Source organism: Paracoccidioides lutzii (assembly GCF_000150705.2).
Source record: "Paracoccidioides lutzii Pb01 unplaced genomic scaffold supercont2.5, whole genome shotgun sequence".
In the NCBI taxonomy this organism is placed as follows: Eukaryota; Fungi; Ascomycota; class Eurotiomycetes; order Onygenales; family Ajellomycetaceae; genus Paracoccidioides; species Paracoccidioides lutzii.
The window spans coordinates 892,321-915,378 of record NW_015440951.1 but is presented as its reverse complement, the minus strand read 5'-3'; the positions used below and the strand labels follow the sequence as shown (position 1 = coordinate 915,378).

The following is a 23,058-nucleotide window of genomic DNA, read 5'->3' as shown; positions in this document are numbered from 1 at the left end:
ATATCGTCATTGCCTGTTCTCACCGCCCGTCTCGAGAACAGCATCACCGCCAGTCCCAAAATAGCTAAAAGTTCGCGGGCTGGCGCACCGTGTTACCGCAACTCTCAACACCCCTGGGTTATCAACCATCTCACTTCCGGTCTCATCTGCTCTCTCGCCACCAACATCCCACTTCCGGTCTCACTTGCATTGCAGGATCTATTTCTCGGGCTTCGCTGCACATTCATTCATTAATTTTCATATCGACGGGTCCCGCTTCACTTTCCTCTTCCCGGTGAACGACAAGCCACTTCCAACCAAGGTCCACGCCTGCTTACGACAAAGCCCCGGGACTGTTCTACAGCCCCTGCGGCTTGCTCACAGATAACAAGAGACTGCTCCTGCTTCTCTGTTCATCCTCTACCTCCCAGGCTCTAACCTGATTGATTTCGTTGCTAGCATGGCTACCCGGAAGAAGCTCCTTTTGAAGGTCGGTGGCCGCCTCCCCAACCCAGAGTCATGTCCTGAATCTACCTAATCAAAGTGACCCCTGCTTATTATATTGCCGTTCTTTGGATTTAGGTTATCGTCCTTGGGGATAGCGGTGTCGGAAAGACGAGTCTGATGAACCAATATGTCGGTCCAACCAGTTTTCTGTGCATTTGAATCCCGCATACCGAAGGATATACGATACTCGTGGGTGATGAGATATCACAGGCAAGCTAACTCTTCTATTTTGCGAAAATACCACAGGTGAATAAAAAATATAGTTCAAGTTACAAAGCAACAATCGGCGCGGATTATCTGACAAAAGACGTCTTGGTGGATGACCGACTGGTAACCCTGCAAGTATGTTAGGCCTTTGGCATCATATCTGAATTTAAACCAGAAATGAGGAGGATGACGATGAGGAGGAGGAGGAGGAGGAGGAGGAGGGCAATTCCTTGAGAGGGAATAACAGATGCTGACATTTCCATTTCTGTCTGCCGAATCCAGCTTTGGGATACCGCAGGACAAGAACGATTTCAGTCACTAGGCGTAGCCTTTTACCGCGGAGCCGATTGTTGCGTGCTGGTATACGACGTTAATAATTCCAAGAGCTTTGAGACGCTGGATAGCTGGCGGGATGAATTCCTCGTCCAAGCGAGCCCGAGGGACCCTGAGAGTTTTCCATTTGTAAGGATTCGAAGTTACCTCTTAATCCGTCGATTCTATCCGTCACTATGGTTGATTTGGTTATGGCTGTGCGCTTACTCTGATGGGTGCGAATAGGTTGTGCTGGGGAACAAGATCGATGTAGAAGAGAGCAAAAGAATGATATCACCAAAACGGGCCGCGACGTATTGCCAGTCCAAGGGGAATATTCCCTACTTTGAGACTAGTGCCAAGGAGGCGATTAATGTCGAGCAGGCATTTGAAGGTATGCTTTTAAGGGATATCTTGATATTGGTCTATCTGCCTATAGATTAACATGTTTCTCTTTTGAAATAGAAATCGCGAAGAGTGCTCTTGTACAAGAGGAGTCGGAAGAGTATAGCGGAGATTTTGCTGATCCCATTAACATCCACCTTGATAACGACCGTGACGGCTGTGCTTGTTAACATACGATTGTTTTCACTTTCCTTTTCCTTTTTCTTTTTCATTTCTTTTGTTGTGGTTGATCCTACGCTGTCCATACCCCATGTTTAATAACTTAGACTGTCATTTACCTGTGCTGCGGAACCATCCATTGGAAATTCTTTCACGTCCCGAGACCTCCTTGGAAGCGCATGTGTTTGTGTCTGAGTCTGAGATGTGGAAGGAGGCCCAGGCATTTGTTGAGTGGGGACATTTCTCATCTTTTCCTTAGCTAGGCATCGGTTTGAACCCCTTTTTCTTCCCTTTCTAAGTCAGTGTTATCAGCATTGTTTCTTAGCACTTCAGTATTGCTATTCTTAACTTTTCCACCACTCAATATTTTCCAATTTCTCACCCCTCATTGGCTGCCATGGTTAAATTGGGTTTGTTTGCTGGTTGTTCCCTTGAGGGCCTGACATCAATATTTGACTAAATATGACACTTCCCCTTTTTCCTTCATTTTCCTTTGCCCTTAGTCTCCCCCTGCCGTGAAATTTTCACAGGTTAGATGGATTTGTCGTATGCTACTAGAGGGCTAAGCACACGGACTTCCTGTTTGTTTGTTGGTATCTGTTTTTATTTTTATTTTTTTTTATTTTTATTTTATTCTGTATGTATGTAGGGTCTCAGGCATGGTTTTGAGCGATTGCTGCAAGAATTGTTCATAGTCCTGTCAGTTTTATTATGGAGGTGGTAAGCGTCATCTACAGAAGGCCCTGCAAGTATGCACTGGAAGTTGGGGAGCATTCCTGCCAAGACGCAAGGTTGTCAGTTCAAATCCCACCTTCACCAAAATGACATTTTTAACACAAGAGGAGGGTAGCTGGCGAATAGAAATGATTCATGATTGACAGGATCAGGACACATTCAACATGTTTCTATTGATTTTTTGTTGTATCGATGATTTAACTAGTTGCTGCACCTGTGTTTTTTAAGCCTTTTTCCTAGTTAGTATAAGGTAGGTCAGTTGTCCAGCGACGATGATACAGGCCCTAAGGGCTCCCTGAGACTTACATCAGGTTGAAACCCTCATATTGGGGCTGTCATAGTCTCTGACTGCATACCCAAGAAAGAATAAATAATAATCATAATATGTAAGTTTTACGTGACCGAGCGAGAGAGAGAGAGAGAGTATCTAGAAATTCTTGTGCTTGTCTTAACCGATAGGGTGTGGGGTAATAATACTACATACCCTGAGCATTGCGAAATCGCGGGGCCGAAAATAGGAAGGATCACACCCACCCGCAGCTTAAAATTAAACCGGTTGCACTTCCCCTTTCCCGAGTTATTATTTATGGAACGAGCCTCGGCTCCAAGATCCGTTGGTCAATCAGATTAGATAAGGTCAAGCCCCTAACTAAGTAACCTAACTAGTTTAAGGTAGTACAACCACCTGGTTCATCCCCAAGTTCCCCAAGGCCATTCCGCGCTAGCCTCGGACACCTAGAACAACCCAACCACCAACATCGAATGTCATCCATGGATACACTGCTGCTGACCAGGGAACCAGGCAGCTTCCAGCACTACTTCCAACCTTCCAACGACCGCCATCCCCGTGCACACTTGATGCAGAGCTCAGCAAAACGGATTGCACAGCTTAAGCCGGATGCCCCATCTCTCTTCGAGAGAGAAATCATCCCCGCCCCTTACCCCCCTTATTGCTTGCTCACTATGCCTCAGCGTTACATCTTCACCCATGACACGCGTCCCACAAACAGCCAGCACAAACCATAATAAGCTTGTCTCTCTCCGTGCTGTTGAAAGCGCCCCCGAATTAACAATTAATACATATATTCCTAGAGGCTATCCTCCTCCTACTCCTTCGAACCCTCTTGGACAGAAGGGCTGGAAGAACTTCCCAACCACAATATGTCTTCGCCGCGGCTAGGGGACGACGGAGACGATCAGCAGCAGCAGCAACAGCAGCAGCAGCAGCACTATCGTCGCTCCTTTGAGGACATGCAGGTCAACGATGAACATTCGAGAAGCATCACGTCTTCTCTACCATCTGGATCTAGGTCAAGATCGGAGAATTCTGACTGGAAACGGAGTGATACTGGCTCCTCCCGGTTACCCTTAGGAATCGCAAGACGGACGCTGGGGATCACATTGCTGTTGATCGTGGTTGTGCTGTGGACGTCTTCTAATTTCTTGGCCAGTGTGAGTTACATCACGTTGGTTTTTTTTTTTTTTTTTTTGTCCTTTTCTCTTGGATTGAATTGAATTGAATTGAATCTTGAAATAGTTACTGGGTTGAAAGGCACTATTTCAGGAGTTATATTTTTCAAGGTCTCAATTCGACATCTACTCTAAGAAAATATTTGGAATCTAACTCTCTCACTCTTCTTGCAGACTATATTAGCAGACAACACCTACTCCAAACCGTTCTTCGTCACATACCTCAATACTTCCTTCTTCATCATCCCCCTCTTCGTAATCCTCGGGCAAAGGATATTTAGCCTATGGAGGGCTGGGAAGTTGTCCAAGGCTACCTCGTTTCGAACCCTGCTTGACCAGCTTGATTCCCATGAGACAACGGACGGATCCCGCCCGCTCTTATCGCCGGATGATCACGTTGATGCCAGCGCCGATGCTGGACCGGTAGATAGGTACCATCAGTTATGTGGGGCCGATGACGAGACGGGTGACGACAATAAGATTGACCCGATGCCAGAGAAGCTGGAATTTAAAGCCACTGCGAGATTGAGCTTGAAGTTTTGTTTGGTGTGGGTAAGGATGACAAACCCCCTCTCGCGTCTCCATTAATGGATGTTTTGTTTAGAAGCAATCGATTGCTAACTGGCATGTTTAGTTTTTGGTACGCGGAAAACTTATACCTTCCAGACCTTTGTTTCGGAGTATTTTTTCGTACTATGTTCAATTACTGACATTGATAACCCAAAGGCGAACTACTTTGCCCTAGCTTGCTTGCAATTTACAACCGTCGGAAGCACGACGATATTGACATCCACAAGTGGTACGCTTTATATTGACTGCTATATATCTGATACCTTCTACTCTCCTCCCAGTTACCCCTCTCACCATCCTCTACATGTTACCAATCCACTGATTTCCCATTTCCCCTAGGGGTCTGGACCCTGATATTCGGCACCGTAATCGGCGTCGAGATATTCACCCTCCGCAAACTGCTCGGCGTCCTGGCTTCGCTAACAGGAATCATCCTAATCTCCCGCGTCGACCTATCAGGCAACAATGATGAAAACCGCGGCTCCTTCCCGCACAAGTCAACGGGTGAGATCGCTATTGGGGACGCCATGGCTGCCTTCAGCGCCATACTGTACGGCGTGTATACGATCGTGATGAAGAAGCAAATAGGGAATGAGAGTCGGGTTAACATGGTGCTGTTTTTCGGGTTGGTGGGGTTGATCAATATGGTGCTGCTGTGGCCGGTTCTAGTTGCGTTGCATCTGGCGGGGTGGGAGAAGTTCCAACTACCGCCCACGGGGCGGGTATGGTTAATTGTAATTGTATGTTTCTTTCATTTTCTTGATTCTTCTCATTTTCGTGCCAGTCTCTGTGAACAAGTTAAGCGCTAACTCTTATGTACCAGCTAAATTCCGTTGTCTCACTCGTCTCCGACATCCTCTGGGCGTATGCATTGCTTCTAACAACACCCTTGGTGGTCACTATTGGTCTCAGTCTGACCATCCCGCTCTCGCTTGTGGCGCAGATTTTCATCCAGGGACAGTACTCTAGCGCGCTATATTGGGTTGGAGCGACTGTCATGTTCGTTTCTTTCTTGGTGGTTCATCATGAGGGGGCAAAGGAGGACTGATGCAATGAAAGCAATGTTTGGAAAGTTTTGCTTCAAGTGATCTTAGAGGCCATGGAATTTATGTTCTATCTATATCTTTTTCTTTTTCTAAAAACTCATTCTGGAAAAGTGGTATACATAAATATCTTATTTTCATTTCTCTTTCATTTCTATGTGGTGTAGATGATAGAAAGCTGGATAGAAATTTCGGGAATCAACAATTTGGGTATAACATGGAAAACCCGCTCAAACGAAATGCCAGCGAAACCTACGACTCAAATCATGGACTTATTAGGCGGTTGCACTAGCAAAGAGGCGTGTCCCTGGTCACTAACAGTATCTCGAACACGGAGCGATTTGCCTAGCATCATGACACGCATCATCATCACACTTTCCGCTGCGTCCGTCGAGAGCCGCTCATCTGGAAAGCTTTTGAAGGGGGGGAGAGTACGTATTGTGCAGGGTGAGGTGGAGTTGGACTGGAAGACCCTGGGATACGAGGGAAGGCGGGAGATAACATAAGAGAGGTATCTTTGAGCGCAATGTTACAGGAAGGAAAAGGGTGGTGTCCATGTATTTATTGTTCTTTGTCTTTTTCTTTCCCTTTTCTATCTTTTTCATTTGATCTATTCTACGTAATGATCTTTGCAGAATGGACAACGAATGGATGGATGGATGAAACGAGCATATTATATGTTTTGGGTGTATGGGGGGGGCGCAGTCGGGATGGACAGAATAAATATTGCATGAGTAGCCAACCCACCAGTGTAGAATGCATATTGCAAGACAACATACTTAAACTCAAGCCAGAATATAAATTAACATATCTTATTTTATATTTCATCTAACCTATATCCAGGATTCCTCCCTGAAGTTACTTACATGCACAATATAAATATTAGCAACGCGTTTCATTTGTCACCACCTAAACTTAGAAAAACGACAAGAATACTCAATGTTTCTTCTTCTTCTTCGCCAGCCTCTTCTCCGCTCTAACATCCTTCTTCATTCTCGCATCGACAATCTTATACCTCCCCTTCACGCCTTTTGGCCTACCAGCAATACCCTTGTTAGATCCCTTGGCCACAACAAGCTTCACACTCTGCTTTGGCTTCTTCTTCAGCGCCCGACTCATCATCCGCGCGATCGTCTGCGCCTTATCCTTTTCACTCATAGCCTCGTCTTCAGCTAGCAGTGCAGATTTCTTGCGCAGTTTCTCCAACCGCTTCGCAGCCTTGAATTTCTTGCGACCCTTGGCTTCCTGCACCTTCTTGATGGGGCGTGCGTTTATGGCGCGAAGCTTTTCGCGGATTGCGGCCGCTGCAGCGGCAGTTATGGGTTGCTGTGGTTTGGAGTGCCTGCACTCATCGTCGAGGAACCATTCCGGGAGCCCATAGGTGTCGCGGAAGGTGTATTTGTTGAAGCCGTCGTCGACGACATCATGGGATGTTTTTTCGCCAGTAACGATTTGTTGGGCGAGGGTCATAGCTTCAGCTGTTATTATGTCGATATCTTGGAGGGGATAGTTAGTATTAAAATTTCTCAATACTTGGTACAGGTCTGGGGAAGAGAGCTCACCAAGTTGTCCATTTTTCTTCCGAGGATCTTGTTGCTCTTCTTCAAAACCAGGGGAGATATTATTGTCTTTCGCGGCCTTTTCATGTTTGGAACCCCTTTTCTCAGTTTGTTTATTGTTGAGCTTGGGCTTTTCTTGGGTTGTGGGAACATCATCGCTGCTCTCTGAAGCATCGGAATAATCCCCTTCATCTGATACAATGTTATCTTGCTCGGGAGCCGCAATGTCATCTCCATCTTGGCGGCCCTCGCCATCATCCTGCTCATCGTCCTCTCCACCTAGGTCTCCTAATCCCTGAAATATATCTTGATCGAAAAACATTGCGGCCTTGTTGGACAAACCTTTGTTGTCAACGCTTGGTCGTGGGACCAATATAGGAGCATCATTATCTGTGTCCTCATCGCCTTCTTTCTCGAAATCGGATATCCCTTCCCACTCCTCTGCTTCAAAGTCCTTGCGGGCTCTTTTAGCACGCAGTTTTGCATCTCGCTCCTCCCGATTAGCTTGATATCTTTCATACATAGCATCTAACTCACGCTCTAAACGGTCCTCCTCTTCATCGGATTCTTCATCGATGGTCGCTGATTCCTCTTCGTCCTCACTTTCAACATTAACCATTTTACCACTGGTTATGTTTGCTACTGCGCCAGTCCGGTTGATAGGCTTGAGAGAAAACATTTGCCCTTCTCCGAAAGGTCCAGATTGTTCGGTACCAATGTCCATGGGGGTCGTCATGTGCATTTGCATGCGAACTATTTCTTTTTGCTTCCGCTCATTTTCCTTGCGCCGTTCTCTCTTTTTCCTCGATGTCTCTTTCTCGCGCAAGTGACGGAGATCCTCCTGAATTGCCAGCTCCTCACCCATTGGCTCTACCTCAGCCACCTCTTCGCTCTCGACTGGTTTACTAGACCCTTTCTTCACAGCTAAGCCAAACTTTTCCCGTACCTTTATTCGCCATCTCAATAGATTACGAAACTCTTTCTTTCCCAGAACTTTGAGATCCTCGCAACATAATCGAATTTCCTTCGTTGTTTCGGGAAGCCGCTTAAGGGTTGCCAAAGCAAGATCTGCACCTGAAGACTGTTCAAAACTCAATTTGTTGTATTCTCCTAAAATGGAGATTGGATCGGTAGTGTTTATGAACTCGCTGACGGGGATTTCTTTGAATTGTATATAATTTCCTTCCTCATAACCGTCTCTCTTCCGCTTCTTTTTCTCCGGATTAAACACTTTTGCTTCGTAATTTGGAGTAGGGTCCTGTAATTCAGCGAAGACATGTTTCGCATCAAGGAACTTCGGGTCGATGTGTTTTGGAGCCTTGAAACCCAAGCAGACGACAAAAATTTCAGCAGAAACATTTCGCGAGGAAGGGGGCTTTGTGGCCTTCACAGTCGCAAATAGCTGTTTAAATACCCACAGCAAGGGATTGTAATCTTTCGATCTGAACACCTTGGTAACAAATGTTCCTCCTGGGGTCAAAAATTCGGTCGCCAACTTTAAAGACTGAAGCACCAGCTCTGCCTGTGAGAAAGCATCTTGCACCCAAGCTACACCGACGTTTGGCGCACCGTCATGAAGAACAGTGTCTGCCTTCCAGGACTTGAAATGTTGTCTAATTGTGGCCCGGCACTTGTCTGTTGTAATGTCGCTCTGGAAAGTAATGACTTTGGGAATTGGTTTAATCGGGGCGAGGTCGACACCGACGATGAGAGACTGCGAGGGCATGCATTCCGCAGCAACTTGACACCAAGACTATATGACCAAGATCTATGCGTCAGAATATGGTTATCAGTAGGGAAGGAGGGGCAAAACTGATTTCAATAGCTTACTCCGGGGGCAGCACAAAGATCAAGGAGTACTTTGCTCTTCTCTAGGAAGCCGTACTTTTTATTAAGCTGGATCAACTTGAAGGCAGCACGAGCTCTGTAGCCCTTCTCCTTCGCCAGCTTATACCATTTATCCAAACGGCCTTTGCCATGCTAATAGCCACTGTTAGAACGCGACAAAGGGTATCTGTTGGCATCAGGTAATTACCTTTTTCTGGATGGCCATGGCTTAACCGGGTTGAATTGATCAATCAGACCAGTAATATATGAGCTAAAGAAAGACAGCAAAATTCATCCCACCGAATTAACCCAGATGAACAGATTAATTGTTGCAATCCAGTTTCCTCCGAAGTTGTCTTCACCTTCACTCTGCTCTTCTTCTGCTCTTCTTTTCTGCCGCTGTTGTTCGGATGTATATATATATATATATATATATTTTTTTTTTGCCCCCACGAGGCGGTGGCAGCCAAGGCCAGTCAAGTCCACAGCCAGATCTGGATCACGGGATAAGAGTTGCCTTACGTCATCTTGTATCAAAATGCCCAAGGCAAACAAACACCGACACTTGCACAACATCAACGGACAGCGAGACGACGGCTATTACTACTGCTGCTATTCTTCTCTATTATCTTTCTCCAACTTCAACTCCAACTCACCCTTATTTGTATCAACCTCTCCGACGTTGCTCATACCATATAGCTTTCCCCAGTGTTATGCCTTCTTTTTCTTATCTATGGCTCCCGCGGAATTGCGAAAGCGGGTGAATCCAAATGTTCCCAACCAGAACGCAGAGCCAGTGCATGCCTTGCTGAATGCTGGCATGAACCCGGGAATTGCCACAGATACGGGGACTCCATACAAGCCAAGGGAGAATCCTGCGGTAGGAAGCCCATATACCTACCCCCTTTATATTAAAGATCTCTTTAGCTGATATGAGATGCCTAATATTAGAGCTGGTATATTCAACCTTGGCCTAGCAAATCTAAGGCTCCAGCGGTGACCGAAGTTGCGCGTGAGAGCATTTCTGCAGAAGGACCCCGGACATTAGAACGCAAACAGTCGACTACAACGCTTTTTAGCCAAGCTAGGTCCGTCCGATCGCCCTCTATCGGACTTACGAAGAAGGTTGGAGGGTCTATGAGGTCGTTGCCGGCAGAAGTAGCTACCACACGAATCAATATTGCTTCAATTAGCTCCTCCGCCGTTTCTAATATGCAGATATCTGACAAAACTATTGATGTATGCAAAAAGGATGGCATCAAAGATGACTCGACCCCTCCTATACTGCCGAAAAATTCTGGAAACAGCCTGAGTGTAAAGGAACTTGGCCAGAGGATGGTGGGTGATATCCTTCCAGATCGGAATGGTCCTGGGAAAAAAGAACAAGAAAGTCAGTCAAATCAAGCCTCAGGTTGGCTTAGCTGGCTTCCGCTCATAAAGACTGGGGTTGAATCCACTTCCAAAATAGATCAAATAGAGCTACCTAGTGAGGTAGTATCGCAAGCGCCTAGATCGTCAAGTCAAGAAGAAGAAGAGGAGGAAGCGGAGGAAGAGCCGGAACAAAAGGATACGGAAATGCCTGCAACCCAAATCGATGCCCATTCTACCTCTTCCGGAGCACCCAATCATAAAAAGAGATCATGGCCGTTTATGTGGGGTGGATGTCCTGCTCCTCCCCAGCCGAAAAACGACTTGGATGGTGTGCAGGAGTGCGAAGAATGTGCGGGTGTTCAAGACTCTACTGCAAAGAATGATGCTATAGATCCCCAAGCCGACATTGCCGATACACCATCCCAGGATGCCGATTTGACCAATGCACCTACCAACACAACGAAATCATCTAGTTGGCTCTTTTGGTATCGAGAGACCTCGACAGTGCATGTTGAACAAAGTGCCCCACGGCTAGAGACAGCAGAGGATTCAACCCGTTCTCAAAATAAAGCATCGGCGTCGATTGAAGTATCGAAACCGGAACCAGGGTCTGTAGCCACAGTTAGCCAACGTGAACAGCCCAAAGTTGAATCCATAACATCTGACGGGCCATCCAAAAATATCACTAAAAAGTCTACTGGTCCAACTAAAGACAAATTGGGCAGTACCTCAACGGCTAAAATTGCGTGTCCCAATCAGGTGCTTCCGACATTTAGGGACAACTTCCCCATCCAACAGAAGCCCGGTATTATTCAGCAGCTTGGTCGTCTACTATACTATACTAGGAACACTGAGCACTGCCATGTAACACGCACAACTGACCCACCTCGTATCAAACGTGCTCTCGCAATAGGGGTGCATGGATACTTCCCTGCTCCGTTAATTCGCACGGTGCTCGGCCAGCCAACAGGAACCTCCGTCAAATTTTCAACTCTAGCAGCTAAGGCCATTTCTTCATGGGCTGAATCTCGTAGTTACTCCTGTGAAATACAGAAAATAGCACTTGAAGGTGAAGGGCGCATTTCAGAACGAGTGGATCTACTCTGGAAGTTGCTCCTCGACTACATCGAAGGCATCAAGAAAGCCGATTTCATCATGGTAGCCTGCCATAGCCAGGGTGTTCCAGTTGCAACCATGTTGGTTGCGAAATTGATAGCGTTTGGTTGTGTGAACTCGGCCCGTATTGGTATATGTGCGATGGCAGGTGTCAATCTGGGGCCATTTCCAGATTATCGATCCCGCTGGATTAGTGGATCAGCTGGTGAATTATTTGATTTTGCTAATCCGAATAGCAAAGTCTCGCGGGACCACATCGCAGCACTTGAAGCAGCACTTGACTTTGGCGTGAGGTTAGTGTATGTGGGGAGCATAGATGATCAATTGGTTTCATTGGAGGTATGTGCTTGAGAAACATTTCTATAATTTGTGAGGTGGACCGCTGAGCCTTTATTCTCCTAGTCATCTACGTTTGCCTCCGTTTCCCATCCTCACATATATAGAGCCGTCTTTGTGGATGGTAGGTTCCATGCACCAAGCTTGTAAGTTATTCCTTAAATACCCCTTATGCAAAAACAAAAGTCACTAACACGCCCACTTCATCCAGTTTGTCACACCTCGTGGGCTTCGCAATGAAGCTGCGCAACTTAGGAATATCCGACCACGGACTCATCCGGGAGCTTAGCTCTCCTCTTGCTGGGAGTTTATATTCTGGCGAAGGGCACTCCCGTTTATATGACGACGAGACAGTTTACCTGTAAGCAATCATCCCCCAAAAAAGACTATGTGAGATTTACTTGGGATTTACTGATTGATAAAACCTCCTTTGCTGTAGTCTCGCTGTCGAATATACCCTCGAAACACTTCCAGTTGCCAACGCCAAACTCGAAATAAAACAATTCCATCGTTCACAAACTCCAAATCCATACATACTCCCGTTCGCAATGCGGGGCGTCCTTGAAGAAGAATACGTGCGACGCGAATTGTCTAAGGAGACCGCGGAGCTCCTAAGACTCTTTGATGATTGGAAACCTACCAGCAAGGTGCTGAAAGATGTCAAGTTTCGTCTTGAAGGCATTAGATCGAAGCTTTGAGATGGCCTTTTTTTCTGGAGTTACGTGATGCTTTCTTTTTCTCCCTTTTCATGTTTCCTTGTTGCATTTAGCGATGTTATAGATCGATCCTATCTGCTTATTAGTATTGTGTCAATGTGGAGGATTGTTTCTATCTAGTAAACTATGCTCGTCGGACGAAGGAGTCTGGTCGTGGCGTTACATATTAATTAACTTGATAGCAGTGAAAACTAACCAAATACCAAGAAATATTCGTATGTATTGCTGCTAATAAAACGTCGTAGGCGACTTGAAAAGTGTATTGAACGAAAGATATAAGGAGAATGTCCAAAACCCGAGAAATGAAAGAGTACGACACTCATGCGTATCTCACATTTAATTCGATGCCGTTGTTTCACTGGATATACGTATGAGACGAAAAGGCAATGCACAGCAGAGAGATGTGGCTACACACGGAATGTGAATGAATGTATTGACTTGATTTCAAAGGATAAAAAGAATCCGGTAGCTTTCAGACTCAAATATGTCAGAAAAGATCGGAAAATGGCTATATATGTGGTAGGATATATGTATGTGTGATAGCAAGTGAAGTGAGAAAGCAAACGAAAGCATATCGTGATGTCATTAAGATCCGGTTGATGAAAAGGGAAAAGGGAGCGCGAAAGAAACCCGTAGAATAGAAGCCGTTCAAGGCTCGCTTGTCAAAATAACTGGTCTAGGGAAACGAATCGGTCTTTCAAACATGTTGCTCGCTGAGGGTTTAATGAGGCGTAGGAGAGCAGAGTCGAGGTGAACAACATCGATCGTGGAACGTTCAAAATTGGTGATTATGGCTGCGGAAAAGCTGTCATGTAGGCTCCCTCGATTTCTTCTAATGGAACAAATTACAACAGCAAGGATTAAGTTCTTGGCATAAGCAAAGGATTTTCTAAGAGTTCAACTTACCTCTCATTCCGTCTAGTGCTTCAAATGCAATTGAATAATTTCTAACAGCACCAATCACACTTTCCAAACCGTACTTGAGCTTCCTCACTAATTCTATGGAAGTGTTGAGTGGGTTGTGTGGAGCGGTACCGGCCTGGTCTGAGGTCCGTAATTTATAATAAAGCATGAGCATCGCATAGCTACTTTGCATTGCACAGCAGGCAAATGATGGCATGGTCCGCGGAAGAGCTGGAATGGCATCATCTGAGGGCGATGGAGCATTATTCTCTGGAGTGATATCACCATATCTTGGTCTTGGGTAAGGAAGGCTGTGGAACATTTGAGCGATTCTGAGAGAGGAGTTTAGACATATCACGGTTGACTCTTGGTTTGTGAATGGAAATGCATCGTCGATGATCCAGGAAGAGGATGAGGTAGTGGCGCCGGATGCGTCAGAATCTGGAGAGCAAGGTGGTAGTGATTGGCCTCCTGGAGGGGCTGCTGGAGCATCCGACAGGCTGGTACAACAAGAAAATCTCGAGTTTTCTTGTGTATCGGATCCCGTCCCTGGATAACCTAAACTTGCGCAGGTAAGATCACAGTATTTCTTAAGGAAAATCGGAATGTCTAAGAATGCTCGGAAACGGTGGGTTTTGATATGTGCGCTGCTAATGTCAAAACGTGCTTTCTATACATATGTATGAGGAGAGAAAATGAAGTTCGGAATTCTTACCTGGAAAGCTTGATAAGCGATATCTTTCGGATGCTTTGGGCAGTTACTGCCTCTGAGTCGTTCATATCTCCCACAGAAGACATAGACGGAGGAGCGTTGGCCTGCTCCAAAACGGGCCGAATCCAAGTGTCAAGCTCTTTCATCCGCCTGTAGACATACGACATATTGCTTTTGGACTTTAGAGTTTGATTGAGCTCAATGACGAATTGAGTTGCAGTAAGAAGAGCGTGCTGGGTTCGTAGGAGGATTGACCAGCCCTATAAAACAGATCAATATGAGCATGTATGGGTATAGAAAACCAACTTACATCCGGATCCGAAGCAAAGCGTGGATAGGGGGTAACAAAACGTCTGTCGTCGCCAATGATTGTAGGAGGCTTTTATCAAAAGATACATCTCAGCTATAGCGTTCGAAGGTTTTCCTATTCTCTGGTTAAAAACTTACAGTCGTGCTCACGATTGAACCTTGACAAACGGAGTAATACTATGGCGGATATTAGTAGCTGATTGCCAAAAATGCTATGTATGAGGGTAGGTGTTACAAACCGTCATCCACCAAGCTCGCCGTTTTGCTTCAGCGAAAATGTTATCTTTTGGTGGCAAAGCATGCAGTGACATATTCATCGCCATAACGTAAGCCTGGCCTGCACGATTACGCATCTTGGCTAGATTTCCTCGCTGCCCATATTCATAAACACTAAGAACTAGAAGTGCTAGAATGGCTTCTAGTTCGACGGGGACGTGAGGGTGAACTACTGATCGTTTAGGAATAGGATTTTCATTAAGGAGGGCCTGCGAAGGACTGGCGCTGGATTCCGCAAGTTCAGATTCACTCTCAACACTTTCAAAAGCTGCTTGCGAGAACAATTGAGCATAGAACCTTCGAAGTTCCACTGACTGTGGAGAGGATGGGTTTGGGTCCTTTGGATGGGGTACAAGTGCCAGTATTGCTGATATTGCTAACGTGATGGGCGATCTCGGGGTGTAGCTCAAAGGTGTCTCGGTGGTGGATTTCGGGTTTGAAACTTTCCCTGGAGAAGCTAAGGGCCGGTCCGCCGTGATGGGGGTATGTGAAGGCGGGAATATTGGAAAATATTGATGAATGAATATGTAATATCCATTTAATCTGGGAGGGAATCTTAGCAGGAATCCAACAAAGTTTCTGTAGGATGATAAATGGATCATCTGCCATCCTCATCATCTAGAATGACCAAGTTGGCCAAGTAACTCACATCTCAGCTTCACTACCGTATAACCTTACCCGTGGAGGATCCGAGTTGGGTAAATGAATGAGAGCAGGTGGGGCGCCCAGCAGAGTACGTGAAGCATCTACATTCGGAGGCACAAATAAGTCTTCAAACATGGACTGAACATCGGTGGGAAAGTCAAGCTGTCTGATTCCAGCTCCCGGAACGGCAATCGAGTCGAATTGGTTAAACACTGCTAGGTAGACAGGCCATAAATAATCTTTTTCTTTCTTTCTTAAGCGTGCAAGTTAATCGAAATCAGAGAGTTGATAGATTACCTTCATGGAGGCGAGGGAAATTTGAAGGCCACGATTTGTCGTAGGATTCTATGCCTAAGGTTGAAGGTTGTCCTACTCTTTTCTTCCGTGGGCCTCCCCGTTTGCTAGGGAGATAGCTACATTCCTTTCCCTTGCTGGCGCACTGAGTTTCAAATCCTGACTCTCAGCACATGGATCAAATTTCTTCTTCTTCTTCTTCTTCTTTTTCTTGTTTTCTAGTTTTCTCCACATCATTTAGACTAGACAGGTGGGTCATTCACGTACCCCTGAACAGGTCGCTTTCCCATCGCACCTTATCCTGGACGCGCGACTAAATGGGAACTGATGTTACTCAAGAAAGTCCAGGTCAAAGTGTGGGTGGGAATGCCGAAAAAAGAAAAAGCAAACATCCGGTTGTTGGTGGTAGTTACGTTAAATCGTTGGAATTCACTCACCAAGATAGACAAGCTACTTTGACAGGGGGTTTTGCAAACTTTTTGCGCGCCGTTTGTTTTTGGATATTTTCAAATTGCGTCTGGCTATTATTCTGGCTATCTTGGAGGGAAGCCATCTTGGTCCTTTTGGCCGGGTTCCGTCTACCGTCCAGGATTGTGGGCCTGGAGGTTGAAGACAAGACCAGGAGATTGCGGCTCCCGCTCTCCCGGAAAAGTGCGCCAAATCAATGTTTAACAGTAAGCCTCCGCTGTTATGAGCTCTGCTGCACTCTGACGATCACAACATAGACCAGAACAACAAATGAACGATGTAACTATAGCCACATAAAAGCTCTCCAGTGGTCCGTAGAATCTTCAAGTGATCGAGCAACAAAGCCTGGGCGCTTATTCATCGGCGCCAAGACGCTGGGGTTAATTTGCGCGGTATTAAATTAATATATGTATCGAGAAGCATGTCGATCTCGATGACAACATGCCCTGGTAAATAACATATCAAAGAAAGTGGCTGGAAAGAACTACCAAGATTCTAGGATATGGTGTATATTGATTTAAAATAAATAAATAACTGATATGTAACTAATTTTTTTTTTTTTTTTAAAAAAAAAATTCAAGCAAACAGCTGACACACTTATGCATGTATTTGGGGGTTTGGCATCCGACACAAAGTATGAATCCGTGTTGGATATCCGGATTTACCTTCTGACTACGGAGGACCTGGATGGGGGCCTTGGACGCCGGGTAGCTGCTGCACACTATCCCATACACTCTGCGAAACCTTCACTGGAGGCTTTCGTCCCTTCAAGCACTGGTCGATCAACCACATCCCCACCACAAATTCCTGACGAGTGAGCATTCTCCTATTTTCGTGGCTAACAAGGTTCCAAATGTGCTCGAGTGTGCTGAGCTGCAGTCGACTACGAGTCCATATATCCCGTACCACGAGATTCAATACCATATCTTGTGGGGATGGGCTAGAACTCCCCTGCCGGGGGATCTCATTTATCAGCAGGCCTTTGTTAGCAGCCCATACCCCCTCATACCGTTTCCGTTCCCGTTCAGTAACTCGGTCCCGCCAACGTTTTCGATCGCCCTCGCGATGCTTGTTTGGATGGGTTTTGATGATACGGTTCCGCTGGAACTTTTTCCGTCGTTCGGCTTCGTCATCGGTTTTGGGATCTTGACGCATTGTTTGTCTTATTACTTTAGGCGGACTAGGTGTTCGGGAGGCACCCTTTGGAATGTTATGTACTGGGTTTAGCGAGGAACGAAAGCGTGAGCCTCTCTGAGGCGGTGGAGGCGGTGGAGGATTCCTTTTGGCCGGAGATGGGGCTCTTGATGAAGCCTTTGACGAAGCCGCTAGCGCCCCGGCCAATGAGTTGTCTGACACTCCTGAGTGTTGCGGTAGTAAACTGGATCGGGAAGGCAAGGAATGGAGTATTTGAGGTGGTGGAGCCTTAGTATTTGGTGTCGTAGTTTGGATATTCGTGGACCTTGTTGTGGCGATAGAGTTGTTCGTGGGAATGCTTTGCAATAGAGAACTTGATTTATCCTCAGTAGTTGTAGACATCCTAATTTGATTTTTCGCAGGAATAGCCTGCTGAGATGGGTGAGGCTTATTTATTGAAATCGCAGGCAACCTTGGTGGTAATGGTGGACCTAGTTTGTCTTGTGGAGAAGAAGGCTTCCTTTGGTGTTCTGCGGGAGGTGTGTGTGGCATCTCCCGAGTGAAAGAACTGGAAGATAGGGAGGAGCCTGTGCGCTCATTCCTTGACGATGTACCCGACAGCTTGGAATCAACAGCCCGACTAACGCGAGGATCTGCAAACGGCCTGTCCAGAATCACATCAAGGTTTGACATTGATTCAGCAGTATTCCGTCTTACCAGATCTAAGGATGCACTGGGGGAGGGGATACGATCATGGTGACCTGGTTCTTGATCAGTTTTCTGGCCTAGTGAACTAACTCCTCCGCTTTCTTTAATTGACGGTGTCGATAATTTTCCTACTGCGGATCTTCCCACGGCCAGCTGCGCAGCCATCTGCTGGGGGTTAGCCATTCCTGGACGGGGCACGTTTGCACCACGGCTAGATGTAGCCTGTGATGCCGTAGGACCGTGAGTTTCAGTAAAGAGCTTAATCCTGTCTTCTACTATCCCTGCAGAACTGTTGGAAGGGGTATCCTGCTCCACGGGTTCATCGTCTTCGGGTTCGAATCTATGGTTAACTGCTCGCATTGTGGCAAGGCTTCTTGGATTCCTTGGGCTGTTGGGAGGTTGAGCGGCAGTGGATTTATTCGCTCCTTGTCCATCGAAGGCTAGTGATGCTCCAAGGAGAGCTGCGGATTGAACATGGGATTTTGATGGGACTCGTGGCTTTGGTCTTTGAGATCTTGCTCTCTGACCGGAGTTTCGGTTTGGATCGTCTGTCATTAGGGAATATGATTTGTAGTCGTACTTGATACGTTTCTCCAAGAAATATTCCAGAATTCGAATGCACCTCTACTGGCCTATCATTGTTTGATATTTCGTCGCCTTCTCTGTTCGCGCATGTAATCTAGTTCACGTTGTCATCAAAAAATGATTGTCGTGTTTGACATTAGATTCCCTTAAATGGAGAAACTTTCCCGGCTTAAAGTGGGAAACATTTTATACGTGAAACTAAAGGATACCCAAGAGGTGTTTCAAAGGGCACCATACCATCGAGGCGAGGTGTGAAGTGGTCACTATGGGTGTGCTGCAAGTTTGAGGCTTGGATGCCTGGTGGTTGGTGGTTTGGGCGTTGGTGTGTTAGCCCTGTGGCGGCTCCATTCCGCTAACTAGTTAAGTTAACGGAGCCCATTCTTAGTAACCAACCGTTAACTAGTTAACTAACTAGTTAGTTAATAGTTAGCTAGTTACAAGAAAATCTACGACATGGAGTTGTCTGAGTATTCGGACACGATATCAGGCTTATATCAGTCTATTTCGGTTATTCAGTACTCACTCTCTCAATTATATTTAATTCACCTCCTCCATTTTCGCTGCAACTAATCAGGATGTTGGGCGGTATAACGGAGGCTTCGCAAAATATCAGCATTGAGTGAATAAAAAAAAATTAAGAGAGCTGGAGCACGCAAGAAATAACCCTATTGCGAAGCTGTAAAAGTTTCTCAAACTATATTTCCTTAATGCTGCACACTTTACCTCGGGCACCAGTGTCAGATTATATATGTGTGTGTTGGAAATTTGGTCCTCTGAATCCATCCGGGGTTTCTTAAATACAAGAGCATGACGTCAGGTCACGTGCATTTGCGCAACCTTCGTGATGTGCTGCCTAGAAACTCGCGCAGGGTTATATAAAGTGACACCACTCCATTGTCGACCTGACAAAGATATGTTCATTGAAAACCAAGTGGATTGCATTTCCTTAATTGTCTACAAATGGATTCGGATGGGGGAAATGAAGTAGATGATGTGCGACGGGTAGCTGACACTGAAGCTGACCTTGACGAGAAGTAAACTCCTTTTTCCATATACAAATAGTTAACTAGTTGGTTATATAGTTATACCTGGCTAAATTGCCTAACATTTTCCCCAGATATCCGAATCGCCCTCGGAACCACTCTCCCACTCTGCCTTTCCATGACTTATTTCTGACTCTATTTAACCCTCTTAATGAGAACAAAAAGCGTCCAACCGGACCAGCAGTTGCTCGAAGGAAAGTGGGACCACATGGACTTGGTGCAGCCGTCCATCTTAGCCCCCAAGAGTTGCGAAGAGACATCATTCAGCGATTTATTTCGCGGTGGCGAAAGGAAGTAGGGAATGATGTATTCCCTGCCTTTCGATTGATCATTCCAGGGAAAGATCGGGACAGGGCGATGTATGGATTGAAGGAGAAAGCCATTGGGAAACTGTTAGTGAAAGTTATGAAAATTGATAAGAACTCTGAAGACGGGTTTAGTTTGTTGAACTGGAAAGTACCCGGGCAGACTTTTGCAAGCAGAATGGCGGGTGATTTTGCGGGTCGTTGTTTCGAAATCATTTCAAAGCGGCCGATGAGGACTGAGGTGGGCGACATGACAATCGAGGAAGTTAACGAACAACTGGATAAACTTTCTGCAGCTTCGAAAGAGGATGAACAGGTCCCAATTCTTGAATATTTTTATAGAAGGATGAATCCCGAGGAGTTGATGTGGCTTATCCGGATTATTTTGAGGCAAATGAAAGTTGGTGCCACAGAACGGACGCTCTTCAATTTGTGGCATCCCGATGCAGAAGCATTGTTTAGCATTTCTAGCAGTCTCCGGCGAGTTTGCTGGGAGCTATATAATCCGAATGTCCGTCTTGAAGGGGATGAGGCTAAAGTCACGCTGATGCAATGTTTTCAACCGCAGCTCGCGCAGTTTCAAGTGCAGTCGTTTGACCGCATGATTCAGAGGATGAGTCTAGCTGAGGACGATCCGACATTTTGGATTGAAGAAAAATTAGACGGAGAACGTATGCAGCTTCACATGCAAACAGACGACTCAATACCCGGAGGGAAGAGGTTTGCCTTTTGGTCTCGGAAGGCAAAAGAGTACACATATTTGTACGGAAATGGATTGTTTGACGAGAATGGTGCTCTCACGAGACACCTTCAGAACGCGTTCGCTGATGGAGTCCAAAGCATCATTCTAGATGGAGAGATGATCACATGGGATCCGGAGCATGATGCGATTGTTCCGTTTGGCACTCTTAAGACTGCCGCACTGGCGGAACAAAGGAATCCCTTCTCGACAGGACAGAGACCATTATTTCGCATATTTGATATTCTATATCTGAATGGTCGAGCCCTCACAAGATACATTCTACGGGACCGCAGAAGAGCCCTTGAAGCAAGTGTCATTCCAGTTCATCGTCGTTTTGAAATACACACCTATGAAATAGGCCGCAGCACAGCTGATATCGAACCTCTGCTTCGGAAAGTTGTTGCTGAAGCATCTGAAGGTCTTGTCCTGAAGAACCCCAACTCCCCTTACCGACTAAACGAGCGCCATGATGATTGGATGAAGGTGAAACCTGATTATATGACAGAGTTTGGAGAGTCTCTTGACTGCGTTGTTATTGGGGGATATTACGGTTCCGGCCGTCGAGGCGGCGCTTTATCAAGCTTTCTATGTGGACTAAGGGTTGATGGTGCGCACGCCAAAAAGGGAGATAAACCCACAAAATGCTATTCATTTTGTAAGGTTGGGGGTGGATTCACTGCAGCTGATTATGCCAATATTCGCCATCACACCGATGGGAAGTGGATGGATTGGGATCCCAAAACACCCCCCACTGAATATATTGAGCTTGGTGGAGGTGATGCACAGCATGAACGTCCTGATGTATGGATAAAGCCCGAGGATTCGGTTGTGCTATGTATAAAGGCTGCACAAGTTACCCCAAGTGACCAATTCCGTCTTGGTCTCACCCTGCGGTTTCCTCGTTTTAAACGACTACGTATGGATAAAGATTGGCAGAGTGCATTAACAGTACAGGAGTTTATGGATTTCAAGTCAAACGTCGAAAAGGAGGTGAAGGAAAAGGAGCTCAGGTTTGACGATACTAGCAGACCCCGTCATAAAAAATCTACGAAGAAGCCGTTGACAGTTGCTGGCTACGAGGGAGGTAAAAAAGCTGCATATGCTAGCCCCTCAGGGAAGCTATTCGATGGGCTGAATTTCTGTGTGTATCATGTGTTCTTCAGGGTTCTAGATGAATTGCTCACACTCTGTCTAGTTATCATGACCGAGTCCGTGCAAGAACCCAAAAAGACCAAGGCTCAGCTCGAACAGCTTGTGAAAGCTAATGGCGGCAAACTGTATCAGACGAACACAGTGGCGGAAAATACAATTTGCATTGCAGATCGCAGTGAGTCTGCAAAAAAGACAGCTTAACAGATTGATATTGACACATCCTAGGGACAGTAAAAGTAGCTTCACTACAAAAGAACGCAAAGGAAAACGTAGTTCGCCCATCATGGCTCTTTGACTGTTTAAAACAGAACGAAATAGACCAAGGTCTCCCAGACCTGCTTATCCCTTTGGAGCCAAAGTTAGTCTATGATGTTCTTTATTGTTCCTTTTCAGTATACAAGACATCTAACCACGTTTATCTCAAATTCATAAGACACATGTTCTTCACAACCGCGGATCAAGAAGAGGAAATTGCCGGAAATGTAGACAAATACTCCGATAGCTATGCTCGAGACGTCGACGTCTCGGAACTTACAAAGGTATTTCTCCAACTCCGTATCCCTGCATTTAATGACCCGGCCTCAGGAACTTTACACTAAAATATCATTAAACAATGACAGCTCCTTGATGAAATGCCCACAGTCCCTAATACAACTCCCTCTGGCATATCCCAGCTGGAATCCCACATCGGGCACATGCTAGATCAAACAGCAAGTTTCAACAACTCCTCTCCAGGGTGGCTTTTCAAAGGACTGGTCATCTACTTTGCTGCGCCACGACCTGCTTCACCATCACTATGTTCTTCACTACGAAACGATAATTTGAAAGAAGAGAAACAGCGTCTTCCTCAATGTCTTTATTTAGCCTCCAATCTCGTAAAATTCGCTGGCGGCCAGGTCATAACAGACGACAACGACATGACGGACCCACGCATCACGCATATCGTAATCGACTCAAATATCGATGATAAAACGACAACGACGACGGAAATTTCTGCGATCAGGCGGAAAATTGCAACCCGCACTGGGATGAATAAGCGTATTCCGCATCTGGTTGGGGTGGAGTGGGTGGAGGAGAGTTGGAGGGAAAAAACTCTGGTGGACGAAGATCGTATGTGTCCTACCCTTTCCCAATTATTTTCTCTCTTCCCCCTTCTGCTTGCGTTTTGCCGTATTTTATTCCGTAATTTATATAAAGTTCAAAAAGGAAAACTGATATACCTCCTCCATTTGTTTAGGCTTCGCACCCAAGTAAGAGGATATATATCGAATCTGGTGAAACTAAACGATGGGCCTCGGAAAATTGTGGCGTTAGGGAATTTTCTCTTCATTATTATCCATACGGAGACGTTTTCTTTTTTCCTCGCGATCTCTAGAGACTTCATCTATGGGGGCAAAAAGCAAAGGGACGGTTCATATAAACCATGTTTAAACTAAGGGACCCATATTTAACTAAGGACCCATGTTTTCG

General features: G+C 45.9%; 8 protein-coding genes across 8 annotated transcripts; 5 read left to right on the top strand and 3 right to left on the bottom strand.

The window, feature by feature from the left end:
- Positions 1-439: 439 nt before the first annotated feature.
- Positions 440-1,580, top strand: PAAG_02458 (GTP-binding protein ypt7; the record flags this gene model as incomplete). The annotated part of the gene is made up of 6 exons (XM_002795706.2): positions 440-469; positions 562-615; positions 733-828; positions 976-1,155; positions 1,252-1,399; positions 1,471-1,580. 6 exons carry the CDS (start codon positions 440-442, stop codon positions 1,578-1,580), a joined length of 618 nt encoding a protein of 205 aa, XP_002795752.1.
- A 1,885-nt stretch (positions 1,581-3,465) lies between these two features.
- Positions 3,466-5,392, top strand: PAAG_02457 (hypothetical protein; the record flags this gene model as incomplete). The annotated part of the gene is made up of 5 exons (XM_002795705.2): positions 3,466-3,756; positions 3,949-4,326; positions 4,501-4,573; positions 4,684-5,084; positions 5,168-5,392. The coding sequence occupies 5 exons, from the start codon at positions 3,466-3,468 to the stop codon at positions 5,390-5,392; spliced, it is 1,368 nt and encodes a 455-aa protein (XP_002795751.1).
- Positions 5,393-5,626: 234 nt separating this feature from the next.
- PAAG_11495 (hypothetical protein) lies at positions 5,627-5,893 on the top strand (the record flags this gene model as incomplete). The annotated part of the gene is made up of 1 exon (XM_015847137.1): positions 5,627-5,893. The coding sequence occupies one exon, from the start codon at positions 5,627-5,629 to the stop codon at positions 5,891-5,893; it is 267 nt and encodes an 88-aa protein (XP_015703269.1).
- Positions 5,894-6,323: 430 nt separating this feature from the next.
- On the bottom strand, positions 6,324-8,999 carry PAAG_02456 (AdoMet-dependent rRNA methyltransferase spb1; the record flags this gene model as incomplete). The annotated part of the gene is made up of 4 exons (XM_002795704.1): positions 6,324-6,883; positions 6,950-8,699; positions 8,777-8,926; positions 8,982-8,999. 4 exons carry the CDS (start codon positions 8,997-8,999, stop codon positions 6,324-6,326), a joined length of 2,478 nt encoding a protein of 825 aa, XP_002795750.1.
- Positions 9,000-9,506: 507 nt separating this feature from the next.
- Positions 9,507-12,294, top strand: PAAG_02455 (hypothetical protein; the record flags this gene model as incomplete). The annotated part of the gene is made up of 5 exons (XM_015844648.1): positions 9,507-9,653; positions 9,725-11,599; positions 11,663-11,742; positions 11,808-11,957; positions 12,036-12,294. 5 exons carry the CDS (start codon positions 9,507-9,509, stop codon positions 12,292-12,294), a joined length of 2,511 nt encoding a protein of 836 aa, XP_015701696.1.
- An 806-nt stretch (positions 12,295-13,100) lies between these two features.
- On the bottom strand, positions 13,101-16,004 carry PAAG_02454 (C6 zinc finger domain-containing protein; the record flags this gene model as incomplete). The annotated part of the gene is made up of 10 exons (XM_015844647.1): positions 13,101-13,144; positions 13,219-13,862; positions 13,931-14,187; positions 14,238-14,306; positions 14,375-14,413; positions 14,476-15,055; positions 15,162-15,372; positions 15,455-15,596; positions 15,719-15,764; positions 15,889-16,004. The coding sequence occupies 10 exons, from the start codon at positions 16,002-16,004 to the stop codon at positions 13,101-13,103; spliced, it is 2,148 nt and encodes a 715-aa protein (XP_015701695.1).
- A 587-nt stretch (positions 16,005-16,591) lies between these two features.
- Positions 16,592-18,316, bottom strand: PAAG_02453 (hypothetical protein; the record flags this gene model as incomplete). Its single annotated transcript, XM_002795701.2, has 1 exon — positions 16,592-18,316. One exon carries the CDS (start codon positions 18,314-18,316, stop codon positions 16,592-16,594), a length of 1,725 nt encoding a protein of 574 aa, XP_002795747.2.
- A 990-nt stretch (positions 18,317-19,306) lies between these two features.
- On the top strand, positions 19,307-22,842 carry PAAG_02452 (DNA ligase; the record flags this gene model as incomplete). Its single annotated transcript, XM_015844646.1, has 7 exons — positions 19,307-19,380; positions 19,464-21,577; positions 21,632-21,763; positions 21,814-21,946; positions 22,022-22,127; positions 22,209-22,698; positions 22,826-22,842. 7 exons carry the CDS (start codon positions 19,307-19,309, stop codon positions 22,840-22,842), a joined length of 3,066 nt encoding a protein of 1,021 aa, XP_015701694.1.
- Positions 22,843-23,058: the final 216 nt, after the last annotated feature.